The sequence below is a fragment of the Cyanistes caeruleus genome, chromosome 32, assembly GCF_971803275.1.
Source record: "Cyanistes caeruleus chromosome 32, bCyaCae1.hap1.1, whole genome shotgun sequence".
NCBI lineage: Eukaryota > Metazoa > Chordata > Aves > Passeriformes > Paridae > Cyanistes > Cyanistes caeruleus.
In genome coordinates this window covers 1,586,478-1,599,601 of record NC_141733.1, presented here as the reverse complement: position 1 = coordinate 1,599,601, position 13,124 = coordinate 1,586,478, and the positions used below count along the sequence as shown (strand labels likewise).

General features: G+C 59.9%; 1 protein-coding gene across 4 annotated transcripts in view; it reads left to right on the top strand.

Moving 5' to 3' along the window:
- ANKRD52 (ankyrin repeat domain 52) overlaps positions 1-13,124 on the top strand; it is a 46,796-nt gene that overhangs the window by 9,937 nt on the left and 23,735 nt on the right. For all 4 annotated transcript variants that reach the window (XR_015281269.1, XR_015281270.1, XR_015281268.1 and 1 more), the window contains exons 8-14: positions 1,462-1,674; positions 3,282-3,360; positions 5,244-5,358; positions 7,464-7,546; positions 8,561-8,678; positions 10,686-10,754; positions 12,832-12,972. Coding sequence is in view for 1 of the 4 variants with exons in the window: in XM_086870240.1 (XP_086726366.1) it covers positions 1,462-1,674; positions 3,282-3,360; positions 5,244-5,358; positions 7,464-7,546; positions 8,561-8,678; positions 10,686-10,754; positions 12,832-12,972 (818 nt within the window). In the remaining 3 variants the exon portion in view is untranslated. The remainder of the gene's footprint in view (positions 1-1,461; positions 1,675-3,281; positions 3,361-5,243; positions 5,359-7,463; positions 7,547-8,560; positions 8,679-10,685; positions 10,755-12,831; positions 12,973-13,124) is intronic.

Sequence of the window (13,124 nt, the reverse complement as noted above, 5' to 3'; positions counted from 1 at the left end):
GGTGGTGACAGAAGCTTTGGGTGGTTCTCAGTTGCCTTTTTGCTCCCTGAATCCCAAAATCCTCTGAATTCTGTGGCTCCCACATATCCATGAACCAAATTCCTTCACCATGGGTGGTGACAGGAGGGACAGTGACAGGATCCTGCGGTGGTGACAAGATCCCTGGGTGATGACAGGATCCCAGAATGGTGACAGGAGGGACAGTGACAGGATCCTGCGGTGGTGACAGGATCCCTGGGTGATGACAGGATCCCTGGGTGGTGACAGGATCCCAGAATGGTGACAGGATCCCGGGGTGGTGACAGGATCCCTGGGTGGTGACAGGATCCCGGGGTGGTGACAGGATCCCAGAATGGTGACAGGATCCCAGGGTGGTGACAGGATCCCTGGGTGGTGACAGGATCCCGGGGTGGTGACAGGATCCCAGGATCATGACAGGATCTTGAGATGGTGACAGGATCCCTGGATGGCGACAGGAGGGACAGTGACAGGACCCCAGGATGGTGACAGGAGAGGTGGTGACAGGGTCCCAAGATGGTGACAGGATCCCAGGATGGTGACAGGATCCTGGGATGGTGACAGGAGGGGCAATGACAGGATCCCAGAATGGTGACAGGAGGGATGGTGACAGGATCCTGGGATGGTGACAAGAGAGGTGGTGACAGGGTCCCAAGATGGTGACAGAAGGGTCAGTAACAGGATCCTGGGATGGTGACAGGAGGGGTGGTGACAGGAGGGGTGGTGACAGGAGGGGTGGTGACAGGATCCCTGGGTGCTGACAGGATCCTGGGATGGTGACAGGATCCCAGAATGGTGACAGGAGGGGTGGTGACAGGATCCCGGGGTGGTGACAGGATCCCAGAATGGTGACAGGATCCCAGGGTGGTGACAGGATCCCAGGGTGGTGACAGGATCCCAGAATGGTGACAGGATCCCAGGGTGGTGACAGGATCCCAGAATGGTGACAGGAGAGGTGGTGACAGGGTCCCAGGATGGTGACAGGATCCTGGGATGGTGACAGGAGGGGCAGTGACAGGATCCCAGAATGGTGACAGAAGGGTCAGTAACAGGATCCTGGGATGGTGACAGGAGGGGTGGTGACAGGAGGGGTGGTGACAGGATCCCTGGGTGCTGACAGGATCCTGGGATGGTGACAGGAGGGATGGTGACAGGATCCCAGAATGGTGACAGGAGAGGTGGTGACAGGGTCTCAAGATGGTGACAGGATCCCAGGATGGTGACAGGATCCCTGGGTGCTGACAGGATCCCAGAATGGTGACAGGAGGGATGGTGACAGGATCCCAGAATGGTGACAGGATCCCAGAATGGTGACAGAATCCCAGGGCACTGCCAGAACCTTTGGCTCCTCCACATCTGCTTTCCCCATCGTTAAGCCCCAAATCCCGTGGATCCCATGGATCCCATGGATCCATGAATCCCACGGATCCCACGATCCCGCAGATCGACGAGCCCAACTCCTTCGGGAACACGGCGCTGCACATCGCCTGCTACATGGGCCAGGACGCCGTGGCCAACGAGCTGGTCAACGTGGGGGCCAACGTGAACCAGCCCAACGACAAAGGCTTCACGCCCCTGCACTTCGCCGCCGTCTCCACCAACGGCGCCCTGTGCCTCGAGATCCTCGTCAACAACGGCGCCGACGTCAACTTCCAGGTGCAGATCCTCGGGATTTGGGGTTGGAGGGGTGGGAAAGTGTTGGGATTTGGGGTTGGAGAGGTGGGGAAGGTGTTGGGGTGTGGTTCCGGGCGCTGGATCCTCGGGATTTGGGTTGGAGGGGTGGGAAAGGTGTTGGGATTTGGGGTTGGAGGGGCAGGGAAGGTGCTGGGGTGTGGTTCCAGGCACTGGATCCTCGGGATTTGGGGTTGGAGGAGTGGGAAAGGTGTTGGGATTTGGGGTTGGAGAGGTGGGGAAGGTGCTGGGATTTGGGGTTGGAGAGGTGGGGAAGGTGCTGGGATTTGGGGTTGGAGAGGTGGGGAAGGTGTTGGGATTTGGGGTTGGAGAGGTGGGGAAGGTGCTGGGGTGTGGTTCCAGGCACTGGATCCTCGGGATTTGGGGTTGGAGGGGTGGGAAAGGCGTTGGGATTTGGGGTTGGAGGGGCAGGGAAGGTGCTGGGGTGCGGCTGAACCCCAGGATCCTCAGGATTTGGGGTTGGAGGGGCGGGGAAGGTTTTGGGGTGCAGCTGAGCCCCTCGGGATTTGGGGATTTTGGGAAGGTTTTGGGGTGTGGCTGAGCCCCTCAGGATTTGAGGTTGGGATTTTGGGGAAGGTTTTGGGGTGTGGCTGAGCCCCTCAGGATTTGGAGTTGGGATTTTGGGGAAGGTTTTGGGGTGCAGCTGAGCCCCTCAGGATTTGGGGTTGGGATTTTGGGGGAGGTGTGGGGTGCAGCTGAGCCCCTCGGGATTTGGGGATTTTGGGAAGGTTTTGGGGTGCAGAAGGTTTTGGGGTGTGGCTGAGCCCCTCAGGATTTGAGGTTGGGATTTTGGGAAGGTTTTGGGGTGCAGCTGAGCCCCTCGGGATTTGGGGATTTTGGGAAGGTTTTGGGGTGCAGCTGAGCCCCTCGGGATTTGGGGATTTTGGGGAAGGTTTTGGGGTGCAGCTGAGCCCCTCGGGATTTGGGGTTAGGATTTTAGGGAAGGTTTTGGGGTGCAGCTGAGCCCCTCAGGATTTGGAATTGGGATTTTAGGGAAGGTTTTGGGGTGTGTCTGAGCCCCTCAGGATTTGGGGATTTTGGGGAAGGTTTTGGGGTGCAGCTGAGCCCCTCAGGATTTGGGGATTTTGGGGAAGGTTTTGGGGTGCAGCTGAGCCCCTCAGGATTTGGGGATTTTGGGGAAGGTTTTGGGGTGCAGCTGAGCCCCTCAGGATTTGGGGATTTTGGGGAAGGTTTTGGGGTGTGTCTGAGCCCCTCAGGATTTGGGGATTTTGGGAAGGTTTTGGGGTGCAGCTGAGCCCCTCAGGATTTGAGGTTGGGATTTTGGGGAAGGTTTTGGGGTGCAGCTGAGCCCCTCAGGATTTTGGGATTTTGGGGAAGGTTTTGGGGTGCAGCTGAGCCCCTTGGGATTTGGGGATTTTGGGGAAGGTTTTGGGGTGTGGCTGAGCCCCTCGGGATTTGGGGATTTTGGGAAGGTTTTGGGGTGTGGCTGAGCCCCTCAGGATTTTGGGATTTTGGGGAAGGTTTTGGGGTGCAGCTGAGCCCCTCAGGATTTGGGGATTTTGGGAAGGTTTTGGGGTGCAGCTGAGCCCATCTGGGGCTGTTTTCCACAGAGCAAGGAAGGGAAGAGCCCCCTGCACATGGCGGCGATCCACGGACGCTTCACGCGCTCGCAGATCCTCATCCAGAACGGTCCGTGCGTTCCCGCCTTATCCCGGGTTTTCCTGGAAGCTCAGGGGGGGCTTGGGGCTTTCCCAAATCATCCCAAACTCCCACGTGGCTCCTCTGGCCTCGTGCACCCAGGGAATTTCAGGGAGCTGAAATTCCAGCCGCAGCCCGAAAGGCAGAATTCCTGCCAGAACCTCCAAGATTCCAACGTTTTTCCTAATATTCCCATCAAATCTTCCAATATTCCAGTGTTTTTCCCAGTATTCCTGCCAGATCCTCCAAGATTCCAATGTTTTTCCTAATATTCCCATCAAATCATCCAATATTCCAGTGTTTTTCCCAATATTCCTGTCAGATCCTCCAAAATTCCCATCAGATCCTCCAATATTCCAATATTTTTCTCAATATTTTTCCCAATATTTTTCCCAATATTTTTCCCAATATTTTTCCCAATATTCCTGTCAGAAATCTCCAGTATTCCAAAATTCTTCCCAACATTCCTGTCAGATGCCTCCAGTATTCCCATCACTTCCTCCACCACTCCAGTATTCCTGACATTCCCAACATTCCTGTCGGATCATCCCCCATTCCAATATTCCCATCACTCCCGTTGTCTCCTCCATAATTCCAGTATTCCCAATATTCCTGACATTCCCATCAGCTCCTCCACCATTCCAATATTCCCAACATTCCCGTTGGCTCCTCCCCCTGTCTGGTATTCCCAATATTCCCAGCATTCCCAACATTCCTGACATTCCCATTGGCTCCTCCCCCTCTCCAGTATTCCCAATATTCCCAGCATTCCCAGCATTCCCGTTGGCTCCTCCCCCTCCCCGGTATTCCCAATATTCCCAGCATTCCCGTGGGCTCCTCCCCCTCTCCGGTATTCCCAATATTCCGGAATTTCCCGCCATTCCTGTTGGCTCCTCCCCCTCCCCGGTATTCCCAGCATTCCCAGCATTCCCATTGGCTCCTCCCCCTCTCCGGTATTCCCAATATTCCCAACATTCCCGACATTCCCGTGGGCTCCTCCCGCTCTCCAATATTCCCAACATTCCCAGCATTCCCAACATTCCCGTTGGCTCCTCCCCCTCTCCAATATTCCCAACATTCCCAATATTCCCAACATTCCATTGGCTCCTCCCCCTCTCCGGTATTCCCAACATTCCCAACATTCCCAACATTCCCAACATTCCCATTGGCTCCTCCCCCTCTCTGGTATTCCCAACATTCCTAACATTCCTGTTGGCTCCTCCCCCTCTCCAGTATTCCCAGTATTCCCAGCATTCCCAGCATTCCCATTGGCTCCTCCCCCTCTCCAGTGTTCCCAATATTCCCAGCATTCCCATTGGCTCCTCCCCCTCTCCGGTATTCCCAACATTCCCAACATTCCCAGCATTCCCATTGGCTCCTCCCCCTCTCCAGTATTCCAATTATTCCCAGCATTCCCAACATTCCATTGGCTCCTCCCCCTCTCCAGTATTCCCAGCATTTCCAGCATTCCCAACATTCCTGACATTCCCATTGGCTCCTCCCCCATTCCAATATTCCCGAATTTCCCGCCATTCCCATGGACTCCTCCCCCTCCCCGGTATTCCCAATATTCCCAGCATTCCCATTGGCTCCTCCCCCTCTCCAGTATTCCCAATATTCCCGCCATTCCCATTGGCTCCTCCCCCTCCCCGGTATTCCCAGCATTCCCAGCATTCCCAACATTCCCTTTGGCTCCTCCCCCATTCCAATATTCCCGAATTTCCCGCCATTCCCGTCGGATCCCAGCCAGGCCGCGGGCGCTGCCGCCCTGAACATTCCGGAACTTTTCCCGCGGGTGGCGGGGTGGGGGGTGTGGGAATCCCGGGATCTGGGAGCCGGGAATGGCGGCGAATCCCCGGGATCCGGCCCCGCAGGGAGCGAGATCGACTGCGCCGATAAGTTCGGGAACACGCCGCTGCACGTGGCCGCGCGCTACGGCCACGAGCTGCTCATCAGCACCTTAATGACCAACGGCGCCGACACCGCCAGGTCAGCCCGGACCGGGGGGTTCCGGAATGTTCCGGGGGGTCCTGGGGGGTTCTGGAATGTTCTGGAATGTTCCGGGGGGTCCTGGGGGGTCTGGAATGTTCTGGAATGTTCCGGGGGGTCCTGGGGGGGTCTGGAATGTTCCGGGGGGTTCTGGGGGGGTCTGGAATGTTCCGGGGGGTCCTGGGGGGGTCCGGAATGTTCCGGGGGGTTCTGGGGGGGTCTGGAATGTTCCAGGGGGTTCTGGAGGGTCCGGAATGTTCCGGGGGGTCCTGGGGGGGTCTGGAATGTTCTGGAATGTTCCGGGGGGTCCTGGGGGGTCTGGAATGTTCTGGAATGTTCCGGGGGGTCCTGGGGGGGTCTGGAATGTTCTGGAATGTTCCGGGGGGTCCTGGGAGGGTCTGGAATGTTCTGGGGCGTCCTGGGGGGGTTCTGGAATGTTCTGGAATGTTCCGGGGGGTCCTGGGAGGGTCTGGAATGTTCTGGAATGTTCCGGGGGGTCCTGGGAGGGTCTGGAATGTTCCGGGGGGTCCTGGGAGGGTCTGGAATGTTCTGGGAGGTCCTGGGAGGGTTCTGGGGGGGTCTGGAATGTTCCGGGGGGTTCTGGAATGTTCCAGGGGGTCCTGGGGGGGTCTGGAATGTTCTGGGGCATCCTGGGGGAGTTCTGGGGGGGTCTGGAATGTTCCGGGGTGTTCTGGAATGTTCCAGGGGGTCCTGGGGGGGTCTGGAATGTTCCGGGGGGTCCGGGGGGGGGGTTTCTGGAATGTTCCGGGGGGTCCTGGGGGGCTCCAGAATGTTCCGGGTGGTCCGGGGGGTGGTTCTGGAATGTTCTGGGGGGGTCCTGGTGGGGTTCTGGGGGGGGTTCCGGAATGTTCCGGGTGGGATGGGGGGAGTTCTGGAATGTTCTGGGGGGGGTCCTGGCGGATTCTAGGGGGGGTTCTGGGGGGGGGTTCCAGAATGTTCTGGGGGGGTTCCGGAATGTTCTGGCGGGGTTCCGGAATGTTCTTGGTTCCTGGGGGTTCCTGGGAGAGGTCTGGAATGTTCCAGGGGGTCCTGGGGGGGTTCTGGAATGTTCTGGGGGGTCCTGGGGGGGTCTGGAATGTTCCGGGGGGTCCTGGAATGTTCGGGGGGGTCCTGGGGTGGGGGGGGGGTCCAGAATGTTCTGGGTCTTGGGGGGGTTCTGGAATGTTCTGGGGAGTCCTGGGGGGCGTTCTGGAATGTTCTGGGTCGTGGGAGGGTCTGGAATGTTCTGGGGGGTCCTGGGGGGGTTCTGGAATGTTCTGGATGGTTCTGAAGGTGTTCTGGGGTGTCCTGGGAGGCCCCTGGGAGGGTCCTGGAAGGGTTTCCAGAATGTTCTGGGTCCTGGGTGGGTCCAGGAAGGGTCCTGGGAGCATTCTGGAATGTTCTGGGGGATCCTGGGACAGGGTTCCAGAATGTTCTGGGTCCTGGAAGAGCCCCAGAAGAGTCCTGGGAGAGTCCTGGAAGGGTTCTGGGGGTCCTGGGAGGGTCCTGGAAGGGTTCTGGGGGTCCTGGGAGGGTCCTGGAAGGGTTCTGGGGTGTTCTGGGAGGGTCCTGGAAGGGTTCTGGGGTGTTCTGGGAGGGTCCTGGAAGGGTTCTGGGGGTCCTGGGAAGATCCTGGAAGGGTTCTGGGGTGTTCTGGGAGGGTCCTGGAAGGGTTCTGGGGGTCCTGGGAAGATCCTGGAAGGGTTCTGGGGGTCCTGGGAAGATCCTGGAAGGGTTCTGGGGTGTTCTGGGAGGGTCCTGGAAGGGTTCTGGGATGTTCTGGCAGGGTCCTGGAAGGGTTTCTGGGGACAGCTGGGACATTGTGGAATGAGGGTGGGAAAAGCCTCGCGGGGCAGCAGCTCCAGCCCTCACCCCAGCCCGGGGCAGCGATTCCCACCCTCCCGGGGCGCTCCCAAAGGAGGGAATTCCTCCCTGGAATGTCCAGCCAGGTGGAGTCTGGGGCTGTCCCTGGGAGCAGAGCCCGGCCCCGTCTCCCGTCAGGGGAAATTCCCTCCAAGCTCCTTTTCCCTGGGCTCCCTGGGGAGTTTTCCAGAAGCTTCTCCAGCCCCGTTGCCAGCACTGCTGACCCCGGCTCCTCCCTGCAGGCGCGGGATCCACGACATGTTCCCTCTGCACCTGGCCGTGCTCTTCGGCTTCTCCGACTGCTGCCGCAAGCTGCTTTCCTCAGGTGGGACATGCCTGCACGGCCAGGGGCTTGGGGACACCAGAGTGACCCTTGGGGACACCAGAGTGACCCTTGGGGACACCAGAGTGAACCCTGGGGACACTGAGGTGACCCTTGGGGACACCAGAGTGAACCCTGGGGACACTGAGGTGACCCTTGGGGACACCAGAGTGAACCCTGGGGACACCAGAGTGACCCTTGGGGACACCAGAGTGACCCTTGGGGACACCAGAGTGAACCCTGGGGACACTGAGGTGACCCTTGGGGACACCAGAGTGAACCCTGGGGACACCAGAGTGACCCTTGGGGACACTGAGGTGACCCTTGGGGACACCAGAGTGACCCTTGGGGACACTGAGGTGACCCTTGGGGACACCAAAGTGAACCCTGGGGACACCAGAGTGACCCTTGGGGACACTGAGGTGACCCTTGGGGACACCAAAGTGACCCTTGGGGACACCAAAGTGAACCCTGGGGACACCAGAGTGGACCCTGGGGACACTGAGGTGACTCTTGGGGACACCAGAGTGACCCTTGGGGACACCAGAGTGACTCTGGGGACACCTTGGTGATCCTGGGGACACCAAAATGACCCCTGGGGACACTGAGGTAACCCTGGGGACTGGTGGTGACCCTGAGGATACCAATGTGACCCTGGGGACACCTGGGTGACCCTTGGGGACACCTGGGTGACCCTTGGGGACACTCGGTGACCCTTGGGGACAGCTGTGTGACCCTGGGGACACCTTGGTGACCCTTGGGGACCCACGGTGACCCCTGGGGACAGCCGTGTGACCCTGGGGACACCTTGGTGACCCTTGGGGACAGCTGTGTGACCCTTGGGGACACCTTGGTGACCCTTGGGGACCCACGGTGACCCCTGGGGACAGCTGTGTGACCCTTGGGGACAGCTGTGTGACCCTTGGGGACACCTTGGTGACCCTTGGGGACCCACGGTGACCCCTGGGGACAGCCATGTGGCCCTGGGGACACTCGGTGACACGGGCTGTACCCCAGGCCAGCTGTACAGCATCGTGTCGTCGCTGAGCAACGAGCACGTGCTCTCGGCCGGCTTCGACATCAACACCCCCGACTGCCTGGGCAGGACCTGCCTGCACGCCGCCGCCTCCGGAGGGTGGGGACACGGGGACACCGGGGACATGGGGACAGCTGGGGACACGGGGACATGGGGACACCGGGGACACGGGGACATGGGGACAGCTGGGGACACCGGGGACACGGGGACAGCTGGGGACACTGGGGACATGGGGACACTGGAGACACCGGGACAGCTGGGGACACTGGGGACATGGGGACACTGGGGACACGGGGACATGGGGACACCGGGGACATGGGGACAGCTGGGGACACTGGGGACATGGGGACAGCTGGGGACACTGGGGACATGGGGACACCAGGGACACCGGGACAGCTGGGGACAGCTGGGGACATGGGGACAGTGGAACAGCTGGGGAGATGGGGACAGCTGGGGACACTGGGGACATGGGGACAGCTGGGGACATGGGGACAGCTGGGGACACCGGGGATACCGGGACAGCTGGGGGCATGGGGACACCAGGACAGCTGGAGACAGCTGGGGACATGGGGACAGCTGGGGACACTGGGGACATGGGGACAGCTGGGGACATTGGGACACCAGGGACACTGGGACAGCTGGGGACAGCTGGGGACATGGGGACACTGGGACAGCTGGGGACACTGGGACAGCTGGGGACACCGGGGACATAGGGACAGCTGGGGACAGCTGGGGACATGGGGACGCTGGGACGGCTGGGGACACTGGGACAGCTGGGGACATGGGGACAGCTGGGGAGATGGGGACACTGGGGTGATGGGGACAGCTGGGACAGCTGGGGACACCAGGGACACTGGGACAGCTGGGGACAGCTAGGGACATGGGGACACTGGGGACACAGGGACATCTGGGAACAGCTGTGACATCTGGGGACATGAGGACACCTGGGACATGGGGACAGTGCTCTGAGGGAGGGCATGGACCTGCTGGGAGCAGGGATGGACACCTGGGTCCTGGAAGGGTCCTGGAAGGGTCCTGCAGGTCCTGGAGGGGCTCTGGGGGAAACACTCCTGGGAGGGACACTCTGGGTACCTGGGTGACATTTTTGGGTACCTGGGTGACATTTCTGGGTACCTGGGTGACATTTTTGGGTGCCTGGGTGACACTTTGGGTGCCTGGGTGACATTTTTGGGTACCTGGGTGATGTTTCTGGGTACCTGGGTGACATTTTTGGGTACCTGGGTGACACTTTGGGTGCCTGGGTGACATTTTTGGGTACCTGGGTGGCATTTTTGGGTGCCTGGGTGACATTTTTGGGTGCCTGGGTGACACTGGGTGCCTGGGTGACACTTTGAGTGCCTGGGTGATGTTTCTGGGTACCTGGGTGACATTTTTGGGTACCTGGGTGATGTTTCTGGGTACCTGGGTGACACTTTGGGTGCCTGGGTGACATTTTTGGGTACCTGGGTGACATTTTTGGGTGCCTGGGTGACACTTTGGGTGCCTGGGTGACATTTTTGGGTACCTGGGTGACATTTTTGGGTGCCTGGGTGACACTTTGGGTACCTGGGTGACATTTTTGGGTGCCTGGGTGACACTTTGGGTACCTGGGTGACATTTCTGGGTGCCTGGGTGACATTTTTGGGTGCCTGGGTGACATTTTTGGGTGTCTGGGTGACACTTTGGGTGCCTGGGTGACATTTTTGGGTGCCTGGGTGACACTTTGGGTGCCTGGGTGACATTTTTGGGTGCCTGGGTGACATTTTTGGGTACCTGGGTGGCATTTTTGGGTACCTGGGTGACACTTTGGGTGCCTGGGTGACATTTTTGGCTACCTGGGTGACGTTTCTGGGTACCTGGGTGATGTTTCTGGGTGCCTGGGTGACATTTTTGGGTGCCTGGGTGACATTTTTGGGTACCTGGGTGACACTTTGGGTGCCTGGGTGACATTTTTGGGTGCCTGGGTGACATTTTTGGGTACCTGGGTGACACTTTGGGTACCTGGGTGACACTTTGAGTGCCTGGGTGACACTTTGAGTGCCTGGGTGACATTTCTGGGTGGCTGGGTGACATTTCTGGGTGGCTGACCCCTGTCCCCTCCTGCAGGAACGTCGAATGTCTCAATTTGCTGTTGAGCAGCGGCGCTGACCTGAGGAGGAGGGATAAATTCGGGAGGTGAGCGGCTCCTGGGCCGGGACATTCGCACATCCCCGAAATCCTGGGGGCGGGAAAACCCCAGAGCCGCCCTGGGCCGGGGGCTCTGAACTCCTGCTGGGTCCTGGAAGGGTTCCCAAAGTGTCCTGCTGGGTCCTGGAAGGGTTCCCAAAGTGTCCTGCTGGGTCCTGGAAGGGTTCTGGGGTGTCCTGCTGGGTCCTGGAAGGGTTCTGGGGTGTCCTGCTGGGTCCTGGAAGGGTTCCCAAAGTGTCCTGCTGGGTCCTGGAAGGGTTCTGGGGTGTCCTGCTGGGTCCTGGAAGGGTTCTGGGATGTCCTGCTGGGTCCTGGAAGGGTTCTGAGGTGTCCTCGGAGGGTCCTAGAAGGGTTCCCAAAGTGTCCTGGGCTTCTGCTGGGTCCTGGAAGGGTTCCTGGGATGTTCTGGGTCCTGGAAGGGTTCTGGGGTGTCCTGCTGGGTCCTGGAAGGGTTGCCAAAGTGTCCTGGTGGGTCCTGGAAGGGTTCTGGGGTGTCCTGCTGGGTCCTGGAAGGGTTCTGGGGTGTCCTGCTGGGTCCTGGAAGGGTTCCCAAAGTGTCCTGCTGGGTCCTGGAAGGGTTCTGATGTGTCCTGCTGGGTCCTGGAAGGGTTCTGGGGTGTCCTGCTGGGTCCTGGAAGGGTTCCCAACGTGTTCTGCTGGGTCCTGGAAGGGTTCTGGGGTGTCCTACTGGGTCCTGGAAGGGTTCTGGGGTGTCCTGCTGGGTCCTGGAAGGGTTCTGGGGTGTCTTGCTGGGTCCTGGAAGGGTTCTGGGGTGTCCTGCTGAGTCCTGGAAGGGTTCTGGGGTGTCCTGCTGGGTCCTGGAAGGGTTCTGGGGTGTCCTGGGAGGGTCCTAGAAGGGTTCTGGGGTGTCCTGCTGGGTCCTGGAAGGGTTCTGAGGTGTCCTCGGAGGGTCCTAGAAGGGTTCCCAAAGTGTCCTGGGCTTCTGCTGGGTCCTGGAAGGGTTCCTGGGATGTTCTGGGTCCTGGAAGGGTTCTGGGGTGTCCTGGGAGGGTCCTAGAAGGGTTCCCAAAGTGTCCTGGTGGGTCCTGGAAGGGTTCTGGGGTGTCCTGCTGGGTCCTGGAAGGGTTCCCAAAGTGTCCTGCTGGGTCCTGGAAGGGTTCCCAAAGTGTCCTGCTGGGTCCTGGAAGGGTTCCCAAAGTGTCCTGCTGGGTCCTGGAAGGGTTCTGGGGTGTCCTGCTGGGTCCTGGAAGGGTTCTGGGGTGTCCTGCTGGGTCCTGGAAGGGTTCTGAGGTGTCCTCGGAGGGTCCTAGAAGGGTTCCCAAAGTGTCCTGGTGGGTCCTGGAAGGGTTCTGGGGTGTCCTGCTGGGTCCTGGAAGGGTTCTGGGGTGTCCTGCTGGGTCCTGGAAGGGTTCTGGGGTGTCCTGCTGGGTCCTGGAAGGGTTCTGATGTGTCCTGCTGGGTCCTGGAAGGGTTCTGATGTGTCCTGCTGGGTCCTGGAAGGGTTCTGGGGTGTCCTGCTGGGTCCTGGAAGGGTTCTGGGGTGTCCTGCTGGGTCCTGGAAGGGTTCTGGGGTGTCCTGCTGGGTCCTGGAAGGGTTCTGGGGTGTTCTGGGAGGGTCCTAGAAGGGTTCCCAAAGTGTCCTGGGCTTCTGCTGGGTCCTGGAAGGGTTCTGGGGTGTCCTGAAAGGGTTCTGGGGTGTCCTGGGAGGGTCCAAGAGGGGTTTCCAAAGTGTCCTGGGCTTCTGCTGGGTCCTGGAAAGGTTTCTGTGATGTTCTAGGTCGTGGAGGGGTTCTCAAAGTGTCCTGGGAGGGTCCTGGAAGGGTTCCTGAAGTGTCCTGGGCTTCTGCTGGGTCCTGGAAGGGTTTCTAGGACGTTCTGGGAAGGTCCTGGAAGGGTTCCTGGGATGTTCTGGGTCCTGGAAGGGTTTGAGGGTGTCCTGGGAGGGTCCTGGAATGGTTTAAAGGTGTCCTGGGAAGGTCCTGGAAGGGTTTCTGGGATGTTCTGGGTCCTGGAAGGGTTGCTGGGGTGTCCTGGGCTCCAGCAGGTCCTGGAAGGTGAGTTTGGCAAGCCGTGCTGAGCCCGTGTGTCCCCTCTGTGTCCCCAGGACCCCCCTGCACTACGCGGCCGCCAACGGCAGCTACCAGTGCACGGTGACACTGGTGACAGCCGGGGCCAGCGCCAACGAGGCCGACGGCAAAGGCTGCACCCCCCTGCACTACGCGGCCGCCTCCGACACCTACAGGAGGTGGGCAGGGGTGGCACCGGGGGTGGCACTGGGGGCATTGTCACCAGCCCCAAGTGGCACCAGGGGTGGCACTGGGGGCATTGTCACCAGCTCCAGGTGGCACCAGGGGTGGCACTGGGGGTGTCACTGGGGGCATTGTCACCAGCCCCAAG